Raw genomic sequence first — 11,797 nt, forward strand, 5'->3', positions numbered from 1 at the left:
ATAAACATATGGTTTTCTTTTGGGCCTCCCAAAGTACCATACAAAGGAACCTAAAGTATATGCAGACACTCCAGGAACCAGGTTCACACCTCCACTGCAAGCTTACAAAACTGCCAAATCTAGCTTACATACTATAAAGTAAATAGTTTGCGGTCACCTGGCTATTACACCTACCCATATGGCGAAAAGGACACCTATTCACACTACGCAGTTGAGGTGCCTCTAGTGAAGGGTAATGCTACATTTGAGACAGCCATACACTTCAAACCTTGTGACACGAGCTTAGGGAAGGCCCAATTTTTGATCTGGATGACTGTGTTTATGTGCCAGCTTACCTTGTGGTAACAATTTGGTGAAGACCCTTTTCCGTTCCACCATGACTGTCCCCTGTGTACAAAGCCAGCTCCATAAAGACATGGTTTGACCTGTTGGGTGTGGAGGACTTGAGTGTCCTGTACAGAGCCCTGACCTCAACCCTACTGAACACCTTTGGAATGAATTGAAAGGACGAATGTAAGCCAGGCCTTCTCATCCAACATCAGCACCTGACCCCACAAATGGGCACAAGTTTCCACAGAAGCACTCCAAAATCTTGTGGAAAGCCTTCCCAGAAGAATGGAGGCCGTTATGGGTGGGGCCAACTATCTTAATGGCCATGGTTTCAGAATGGGATATGTAACAAGCTGACATAGCTGTGATGGTCAGGTGTTCACAAACCTTTGGTCATACAGTTGTTAAAAGCACTGGTCAATGAACATAAATGCATTGCTTCAATTCCTGATCTCCAATTATAACATCCAAATAATGAAATATATATATATTGCTCTCTTTAATTTACGCACTGCCCAAGACAGTCTGTAATGAATCAATTGACCTGATTAATGGATTTCTCACAGGCCAAAAAAAAAATCACAATTCGCCCCAAGTGAATAATTCAAGAATACGCTGGACCAATGAGCCCACAGCTCCAATTAATCAATTACCTTTTTTCAATTTGAACCTGACAACAGTCAGTATATTTATGGACGTAATTAATGCATTTACTGCCTCAGATAATCTACTTCCCTCATCAGTAAATTGATACAGCAATCCATTTACCGCCAAATAGTGTTTAAAAGTTACCCTGACAGCATGTAAAAATCCTAAGTGCTAGTTTCTTGCAAAAGTAGAGGTATTATGATCACCTCACCAGTGGCCCGTGGCCCCTACTTACCTACCACCCTTGGTTCCAGCACTGCAGCCTCCTCCTTTAGCAGTCAGCACTTCGGGGAGTGTCAGATGATTGTAACCTCTACGTCCTGTAGAAAATTTACCAGTCAACACTTCAGGGAGTGTCAGATGCCCGCCACCCCAAAGCATGCTGTGGTTTCATGCCCCAATCTCTACGTCCTGTAGAAAATTTACCAGTCAACACTTCGGGGAGTGTCAGATGCCCACCACCGCAAAGCATGCTGTGGTTACATGCCCCAACCTCTACGTCCTGTAGAAAATGTACCAGTCAACACTTCGTAGAGTGTCAGATGCCTGCCGCCCCCAAAGCATGCTGTGGTTCCATGCCCCAATCTCTACATCCTGTAGAGAAGTAGGAACCACTACGCATGGTTGGGAATTTGCTCTCACTTCCTGGTGTGTCTAAAAGGGCTTTTAACCATTCCTGACTCTATCTAAAGTGGTATTATGATCAGCTCTCCGGTGGCCCATGTCTCCTACCTACCCTCCGTTCCAGCACTGCAGCCTCCTCCAGACTCTACAGGGAGTGTCAGATTCCTGCCCAAAGCATTCCGTGGTTCCATGCCACAACCTCTACTTCCTGTATCGTTGTAGAGTGGTTGGAGGTAGGAACCAGTACGTGTGGTGGGAAATTTCTTTTCACTTCCTGCTGTGTCTAAGAGGGCTTTTAACCATTCCCTACTCTATCTGAAATGATAATAAGCTCTCCAGTGGCCCATGTCTCCTACCTACCCTCCGTTTCAGATTATCCAGACTCTTTAGTAATCTACATTTTCGAAAGTGTCAGGTGCCTGCCCCCTCCACCCTCACAAACTGTACTGTGGTTCCACCTCCCAACCTCTACATCATGTACAGTTGTAGGGGGGTTAAAGGAAAGAACCACTATACGCATGGCGGGGGCTTTCTTCTCACTTCCTGGTGTGTCTATTAGGGCTTTTAACCATTCCCTACTTTATGCAAAGTAGAAAAAAAACATAATGTCTTTACAAACACTCCGAAGGAGACTACTCCGAAAAAAAAAAGAATGGTTTCTGATTCTCGGTGATTTAGCACACAAATCCATTAGGTTTACATTGACTTTTAACACAAAGCTTTCTTAATAGTGAAGTTACACCGGCAGAGAACAGGAAATAAGGGAAATCATTAATTTTTCATAGAGGAGAGTCTCTAAAGTAAGATTGTGTTTCAAGGACACAAAGAGGTGGAACCGAAGATGAACATTTAGGCAGTGCCCGCAGGTCCCGGTATCAAGTGACTAGATTTCGGCATCTTCCAGAGCGCTCTAGGAGTTCTTTCATGGACTGGAGTGCCCATCTATCGAGGGCTTCTTTAACCACTCTCCATCTGAAATCATAGGTGCTCGGATAATTATGGAATTGTCCAAGCAATACCGAAATTTACATCCAGTTGTTGGGTCGTTACCGGAATTAGTGTTTTCTCCAGCATGCATAACTTCATAACTACAAGAAGATGCTGGCCATCAGCTGATACTACGGCTACTGGCCACTCAAAGCTGAGGAAGGATCTAGGATCCTCCTCGGCTTTGATGTGTCATATGACACAGACGGGAGACGAGGAGAAGACTGGGAGGAAGGACATCCTACGCCTCTCTGGAAGTTGGACTTACTTTATGGACCCTTGTGGTGTCACTGGTGAGCTCTTTGCTTGAGGCAAGAGATGGGGGTGACTAGCTGACTATTCCGCTGTGGGGAATTCCTTTGAGGAGCTCTCTGCTGGGGGCTTTTTTGTGTGTGTGGGGGTTCTTATAAAAAGAGGAGCGGTGGTGGGGTACTGTGAGGTGGGGGGGTTTCTTATGAAGAGGAGCTCTACGCTAGGGTGGAGGAGTGGTGGCCGTGACTCTGCTGTAAGGGGGGATTATGAGGAGGTCTCCTCTGGCAAGAGGAGGTGCTGTTATGAAGAGGAGCTCTAAGCTAGGGTGGTGGTGACTCTGATGTGAGAGGGGGTTCTGAGGAGGAGCTCGCCAATGGGGTGGTGGGGTGCTATGAGGGGGGTTTCTTATGAAGAGGAGCTCCCCGCTAGGGTGGTGGTGGTTAGCCTGATATAAAGGGGGGTTGCGAGGAGGACCTCTCCAATGGAGTGTTGGTGATGGGGGAAAGAGTCTGAGGGGGAGATCTTCGTTTTGTATTCTATTGTAGACTCCGGACCTATTCTTTAAGCCCCTACCACTTTTAGTGTACTTTGGCCACTCCCCTACCCCACCCACATTTCCACGAATTTTAATTTTCCAAAGTTCCCAGGTATGGCAACCAGGGGCCAATCAGAGTGGTTCCCAACTGTGTCACCAAGACATGGTGATCACATGGCTTTGACAATGATAGCTAACAGAGTATTTAGTGAGGGTGATTCCGGTGATTGGCTGCCTTAGTGATCGGTTCCCATTGAAAATCTTTTGTTGGAGTGCAAAAAAAAATACCTGCCAAAAATCATGTGAACTAACATGTTGCACTCTAGTTAGTCCTATTCCCAGCTCCCTCATTCTCCGGTCTGCAGAACTCCTCCCTGCATGTTACTGGGATGAGAGGAAGTTGTTGTTCTGAAGTTCTAACACACCTTTGGTGACAACTCTCCCCCTACATACAGCACAGTGAGTGAGCGTTGTCACCCCAAGATAGGCAGTATGTTGCCGGAAGGCTCTCCAGATGAAAAGTAAAAGGAAAAAGATACAATGTTACATTTTTGCTCTTGGGTTTAGACACAGTTAAAAAGGCATAAATCCGGCTGCAGATTTAGTTGAGACTGCTCGCTCTCGGTCATCCGTCATCATCTGGGCGCATCGAATTCTGTGTACTATAGATCCCACTTTAAATCACGCCTTGCCTTTTCTTTGTCCTTTCCCGCTTTGATCGCTCTCCCTGACCCGGTGCTGTCATTAAGCATATTAGAACATTTTCTACAGATGACAATGCAGAGGCAAAAAAAAAAAAAACAGAACGGGAGATCCGGCAACAGCCTCGCTCACCGCGCCAATCGCCAGAGGGCCCCCAATGCTGAAAATGAGACTTCTGCGGGGTCGGCAAGGAGGGAAATTAGATTATTTCTAAATAGCGCAGGCGTGTTCGGGAAGGTGGACTGCCGGGGGCTATTATTAAATGGGCAACGCAGCAGAAGTGAACCCTGACTACATGACATTTACGATGGGGAAACGCGGTCTATGATAAGCAATTGATTTTTTTATTCTTGTTAAAATATTTCCTTTCCCTTTTTTGTATCCACTGTTAGGTCCCAGCGCTGCCCTTTTTGCAGCCACTTCCTGTTTCCAAGCACCCCAGCGATGGCTGCATGCATTGTTGGGTTTCCATTTGTCCCCCTGATGCCGCGCGGGCCACCTGGGTCGCTATGGCATCGCAGGCTGTTGGTTGTCACTGGCGGCTGTGAGGTGGAACCCGCCGCTGTTTAGATCACCGACAACCTCTCAGCACACCGGGGTGCGTTCCTCCTCACAGCTGCTGCTGAGTCAGTGATAGCCAACAGCTGCGGAGGCCCGGCGCCGGCAGCAGAGGAGGCGGGTAGGCCTGGCGTTTGCAGCAGAGGAGGAGGCTAGGCCCGGCGTCGGCAGCAGAGGAGGAGGCTAGGCCCGGCGTTGGCTGCAGAGGAGGAGGTGCCCGCAGGCGACCATGAAGGAGAAGGCGGCTGACAGGTAAGAGGTGTGACCAGCCCACCATAGAGAGTCTATGGTGGGCTCCCCAGGGACACTCTCAGGTGGGCTGTTTGGGATCTCAGGTGGGCTCTGCAAGGGGTGTAACTAGAAATCACAGGGCCCCATACAAAATTTAGCTATGTGGCCCTTTGATTTCTAGTTACGCCCCTGCTTTCTACCCTGCATTGACATTGGAGAAATTTTCCATCACTTCCTGCCCCTCTGACCCCTCCGTGGCACCATGACAGGAAATGAGAGGAAATCTCCCCAATGGGAAGACAGCCTGCACTGGCACAAAGGTTCTAAACCGCCTCTACAACATGAAATGCTTTGCTCGGAATCGGGCCTCGAGCTCTTTTTTTAAAGGCTAATTTCGGCAGGTGCAAGCTCCAGTAAACAGAGATTATTATTCCTGCCAGCTGTCATAAAGTGCTCCAACCCCATCTATTTGTGTGGGGGTTGTGTAGTTACTGTGACTGGACAGGATATTTTAATTTTCTCCTTGCCTGTTTCTTCTCGTCTTGCAAAAGGATTACTATACTGAGAAGATGAAAAGAGATCATCGTTATAAATGAGTGACAGGGCCGGTATGGCTCGGGACAGACACTCTGGTGACATTGGAGTCCCGTGTGTTACAAGGTCAGAGAACTGATCTGTAGATAAAAAAAGGTTTACAACTCGTCTATAAGGCGGACTATTGAGGACTTATAGCCCCCCCTCCTTATCACCCGGGTCAACCTTGGACATCACCATTAGCCCCTCTTCCCCCCATTCCCTAATCACCCATGCCCCCCCTTATCACCCAGGTCAACCGTGGACATCACCAATACCCCCCTTATCACCCATGTCCATATGTATTATTGGGGATGATAAAATACTGTATACTGAAGCAAATGTCCTTAAATATATTAATATAGTGCACTTTTCTTGATCAATCTCAGAACCTCAACGGATAAATGAAGACCATCTTCATTATCAAAGCCAATTTCTGAACCTCAATGGGTGAATTAAGTCCATCATCAAAGCCAATTTTTGAGCTTCGATGGGTGAATGAAGACCATTATCATCATCAAAGCCAGTTGATGAACCTCAGTGAGTAAATGTGACCATATCTTTATTATCAAAGCCAATTGATGAACCTCAACAGCCACCATCAAAGCCAAACACAGAACCTCAATATGGACCATATCGTCATCATCAAAGTTAATTGCTGAACTTCATTGGGTGACTGTAGACCATATTTTTATCAACAAAGCCAATCACGGAACCTCAAATTGTAAATGTAGACCATATCCTTATCATCAAAGCCAATTGCTGAACTTCAGTGGGTGAATATATACCATATCTACATCAAAGCCAATCACTGAACCTCAACAGGTAAATATAGACCATATCTTCATCATCAAAGCTAATCGCTGAACCTCAGTGGGTAACTATAGACCAGCATTTCTCAACAAATTTATTTTAAGTCATGGCACCCTTTGAAAGTATGGAAAATCTCAAAGCACCCCAGTCTGAAATATCAAAGATTTTAAAGGGGGACTCCATGCAAACACACATGAAAAACCCACCTTCACATCAGTCACCCTTTGCATAGACTTCATTACCCCCTTCAATCACAGTCCAGCTACCACAAAATTCTGATGCACCCTTGAGAAGGTCAGTAGACACACCACTGTGCCATGGCACAGTGCTTGAAAAAAGCAGTTATAGATCAGATCTTCATTATCAAAGCCAATCAGTGAACCTCAATGGGTGAATTAGAACATATCTTTATCATCAAAGTGAATTGACGAACCTCTAAAGCCGCCATCAAAGCCAAACACAGAACCTCAATGGGTAAATGTATTGTAGACCATATCTTATTCATCAAAGCCAATCACTGAACCTCAATGGGTGAATGTAGACCATATTTTCATCATCAAAACCAACTGCTGAACCTCAGTGGGTGAATTAGAACAGATCTTCATCATCAAAGTCAATTGACGAAACTCAACAGCCGCCATCAAAGCCAAACACAGAACCTCAATGGGTACATTGAGATCATATCTTCATTATCAAAGCCAATCAGAGAACCTCAACAGGACGATGTAGACCATATCTTATTCATCAAAGTAATCGCTGAACCTCAATGCGTGACTGTTGACCATATTTTCATCATCAAAGCCAATTGTTGAACCTCAACGGGTGAGAGAAAGTGGTCATAGGAACAGGTGTCCCCATTGAAGGATCTCTTGCTCTCATCACAACTCACAATTTATGGACTTCCGCTCCTTCTTCCGTCTGAGTGACCATGGTCACCATGACATCAATTAAAACCTGACAGTGTAACCCTTCCATACTCTATCCTTACCCCAAAAAATGCCTTTACATACACTAACTCTAAGCACTTCTGAGTCCAGAGCTATCCTAGCAAAAGTGAACCTCCAGTAACCAGTAGAGCAGGGACTTGGAATTGCTTGAGGTCAGAGAAGCCATCAGAGGTCATCTCCCCCCGATGACTTCAAAAAGAGTACCTGTCGCTTTTACAGTGACTCTGTTGGCCAGAACTAAAAAGGTAAAAGATTTGGAGTTGCTTATTGCACGCAGATGATTGCAAAATGAAATTCCCACCCACAGCAGGCTTGGAAGAAACAATTTAGGACTATCGTTTAGGTTTATAGCTAAAAGCGATGAGTAATAATGTTTTTTTAATGCACTGCCTTACTTACGATTCACTTACAATAGTTCTTCGCTGTTCCACAAGGGCACATGATACTGAAGCTAGATTTATTTGGTACTTATTAACTCCATGCAGTCTTATCTTTTATATATAATGGAATCATAATGTGTTTGTGAGCAGTAACAAAACAAGAAGCTGAAAACAAAGTTCTCATAAACATTCCAAGGTACAACATGTACAAGGTTTCCATCTGTTTAAAGATTGTATGCAGTTTTTATCTTTAGGACCACCCAACTACAAAAGATTTACTTTCCTTCTTTAACATGATCTATGTGGCCAAAAGAATGTGAAGACCTGACCATCACACCAACATGACCAAAAGAAGACACCTTGAGGTTCTGGTGTATCTAGTGAGGGGTATTGGTTGTGCTACATCATACAAAGACAGTGTAGACAATTCAACCTTAGACTTGTGGTAATCTGGTGAAGGCCCTTTTCTGTTCCACCATGACTTCCATCCCCTGTGCACAAAGCCAGCTCCATAAAGACATGGTTTAGTGTGGAGGTTCTCAAGTCAAAACCATGACCTCAACCCTACTGAACACCACTAAGATAAGGGCTGCAACAACTAATCGATTATAATCGATAATGAGAATAGTTGGCAACGATTCTCATAATCGATTAGTTCATGTTCGATTAGTTGCCGCCGCTCTGCTCGTCCGGTCTCCCCGCTGGTGCTGGCTGCAGTGGTCTGTGTTCCTTTCAATCCCCGCTGCTCTCCCCACCTGTTTCGGCAGAGGCAGTGGGGACAGAGGCCACTGCAGCCGACACATGTGGGGAGAAGAGACTGCAGTGGTTCTTCAATCCCCTGCTGACCCCATCCCCCCGTCGCCCCTTACCTCCGCTGCTGCTCTGTTCCTCCTCTGCCCGCCCCGTTCTTGGCTCCTCTGCCCGCCCCGTTCTTGGCTCCTCTGGCCGCCCCGCTCTTCCTCCTCTCCCTGCCCCGTTCTTCCTCCGCTGCCCGCCCCGTTCTTCCCCGTTCTTCCTCCGCTGCCTGCTATTGGATATTTTAGATTGCAGTAGCCAATAGCAGGCTGGTTATTTCACCCCACTGCCTTCTGACAATCAGCAGACCACCTCTGGGGTGGGTGCAATAGCTAGCCTGCTATTGGCTACTGCAATCCAAAATATCCAATAGCAGGCTGGCTGTTGTTTCCAGCCACTGATGGGAGACTTGACCAATAACAGGCTGGCTGTTGCTCCCAGCCACTGCCTGCTGTGTTGACATTCAGCTGCCTCATCCAGTGAAGTGGAAAGGTGAGACTAGGGGTCTAAAACCCCTAATGTCACCTTAAATGGAACCTGTCACCTCCAACATGCCATCACATAGGGGACTTGTGAGCCCCCCCCCCATGTGATGGCAATGAGGTAAAAAAAAATGTACACAAGAATTAAAAATCCCCCTTCCCCCCCAAAAAAATTGAAAGTCCCCAAACCCTGTAAACGCGCGTATACTAACAGAAACACAAGTCAGGTGCACCTACATAGAAAAACAATAATTGCGCTACACGTCAGGTATCACCGCGTATTTTATTTTAAAATGAAGGATTTATTTTTTTTATCCGATTAATCGGAAAAAATTAATCGGCTAATTGATTATGAAAATAATCGTTAGCTGCCGCCCTATTTTGGATGAATCGGAATGCTGACTAAGAGCCGGATCTTCTCATCCAACATTTGTAATATCAGGTTAGCTCTATATTAATTCCCATGGTTTTCGAATGGGATGTCCAACAAGCTCACACAAGTGTGATGGTCAGTCCCCTGCACATTTTTGGATAACTATATGAAAGGGTGCTACACCCTACACCAGAAATCTTCGCCAACAAGAGCCAAGCAAGGAAAGATTTGGTTATAAATTGCCAATAGGTGTTGAATCTTACCTTGAGCTTGTCAAACCGGTCACTCAGAGAGGCCACCTGATGTTCCCTGTGCCTACCAACCAATTTGCATAAGGCACAAATAAGCTGATCATCCACTGCGCAGTACATGTTCACCTTCTCGTTTTCATGTTCTAGACAAACCAGCCCACGAAAATGAGCATCCGGAATGGGTGCCACCAGACGATGACTAGTAAAAGGTTTCTTGTTTGGGTGGGTTGCACGCAGGCAACGGTCACAGTAGGACACCTCGCAGGTTATACACGTCTTCACGGCATCCCTAGGGGGTTCCACCTCACAGAACTGGCATGGAATCCTTTCGGTGGCCATGATGGGAACGCTTTTGTAGATCTTGTCTCTGTGGTCTTCGCAGGGGGAGCTCGGCACGCTGAGGGAGGCCTTGTGAAAGCGGTCGATGATGTTCTGTAGTGTGACGTTGCGCTTCAACCCTTCCAAGCCACGGTGGTTAAGCGATATGACATATCGGCAGGTTGGGCACTGGAAGGCGGTGACGGGTTCTACCAAGTCCCCCGAGGAATTTCCAGAAACCAGTATGCGGTGGGCACAGCTAAAGCACAAGCTATGGGCGCAAGGAAGTAGAAGCGGGTCCTCAAACAATTCCAGGCAAATTGGACAGGTTAATTCTGACTCCAATGTTTCCATGTTTGGCTAAACCATTCAGATTTAGGATAGCTTGGTTTCTTCTGTTCACCTAGAACAAAAAACACACATACGTATTAGACTTGTGGTATGAAGACACAACGGGCTCCACTCACACTAGACATGGGGATCATCAGGTTCAAAAAGTTGGTCAAAAAGGTCCAACAAACTTCAATAAGGTTTTGAAGATTAATATTGGCAACCGGTTGATCCGGTGAGAAATCCAGCGAGCTTCCAACTTCCTGTACTGAAATCTCAAGTATTATTATTAGCCCTGCCCAGCTCTCTATGTGGAGACCAAAAATAGGCCAGTGACTACCATTTTGAGTCCCCTCAATATACAATATCTAAGCCCTGAGGAAGGAGGAGATCCCTCAGCCCATGAAATGCGTTAGCCATTTTATATTGACTTGTTGAACAAAATCTTTTGGACTCCCAGTACATTGGTTTGGCACTTTCATTGGACTTAGTACACAAGGTTTTCAATCCCAAGGTGTCAGTAAGTACATTTTCCAACACCATCAAAAGACACTCGGTAACTGGAGGAAACCCTAACAGGTCCGACAGACCTAAAGCCACAACAGAAGCAATTCTGAGCCCCGGGACTAAAAACTTCCCTCACTTCCTGTCCAAAAGCACTTCCTGTCCAAAAGCACTTCCTGTCCTGCTTTCATTGGACTTAGTACACAAGGTTTTCAAACCCAAAGTGTCAGTAAGTACGGTTTCCAACACCACCAAAAGACACTCTGTAACTGGAGGAAACTCTAACAGGTCAGACAGACGTAAAGCCACAACAGAAGCAATTCTGAGCCCCGGGACTAAAAACTTCCCTCACTTCCTGTCCTGCTTTTATTGAACTTAGTACATGAGCTTTTCAAACCCAAGGTGTCAGTAAGTACAGTTTCCAACACCACCAAAAGACACTCGGTAACTGGAGGAAACTCTAACGGGTCAGACAGGCCTAAAGCCACAACAGAAGCAATTCTGAGCCCCAGGATTAAAAACTTTCCTCACTTTTTGTCCCAAAAACTATGGTAACCTAGAAAGGAAATTAGGAAAACTTTTCTTCATTTGGAACACATGTAAAACTTTTTTTGGGGTATCGTGGGGAAGGAACTGAATCTCTGTTGTGTCTCTGTTGCTGTAAATTCCTTAATTTCCTGTCCGAGAAGGAAACAGCAATAAAAACGTGATGGATCTCAGATTGAGGCACCACACGACGAGTAAATTGTGCAAAATCGCGAGACATCCTAGTCTAAAAACCGTAAATGTTGTCCCTCCAAAATCCATACCAGACCCTTATCCTAGAAACGGGGTCTGGTATGTATTTTAAGTAGGGACTCTATGCAAAGACAAAGAAAAAATTGTGGTTTCCCCTTCACATCTCCCCTCTTCATATTAGGAGCCTCCTTCACATCAGAGCCCCCCTTCATATTAGGAGCCTCCTTCACATCAGTCCCCCCTTCATATTAAGAGCCCCATTCACATCAGAGCCCCCATCATATTAGGAGCCTCCTTCACATCAGAGCCCCCCTTCATATTAGGAGCCTCCTTCACATCAGAGCCCCCTTTATATTAGGAGCCTCCTTCACATCAGTCCCCCCTTCATATTAGGAGCCTCCTTCACATCAGCGCCCCCCCTCCCAT

At 45.9% G+C, this 11,797-nt stretch overlaps 1 protein-coding gene across 2 annotated transcripts in view; it reads right to left on the reverse strand.

Moving 5' to 3' along the window:
* The window catches only part of MID2 (midline 2), a 104,798-nt gene extending 94,598 nt beyond the window's left edge, over positions 1-10,200 (reverse strand). Inside the window, exon 1 of one of the 2 annotated variants that reach the window (XM_018564249.1) lies at positions 9,608-10,200. In XM_018564249.1, the coding sequence (XP_018419751.1) occupies positions 9,608-10,153 (546 nt within the window). In that variant the 5' untranslated portion in view covers positions 10,154-10,200. Of the gene's footprint in view, positions 1-9,493 lie in introns of both variants that reach the window. The other variant, XM_018564248.1, reaches the window with a different exon arrangement.
* Between the last annotated feature and the right edge of the window lie 1,597 nt (positions 10,201-11,797).

This window comes from Nanorana parkeri, unplaced genomic scaffold, assembly GCF_000935625.1.
Source record: "Nanorana parkeri isolate BGI_ZX_2015 unplaced genomic scaffold, ASM93562v1 scaffold740, whole genome shotgun sequence".
NCBI classification, from domain to species: Eukaryota; Metazoa; Chordata; class Amphibia; order Anura; family Dicroglossidae; genus Nanorana; species Nanorana parkeri.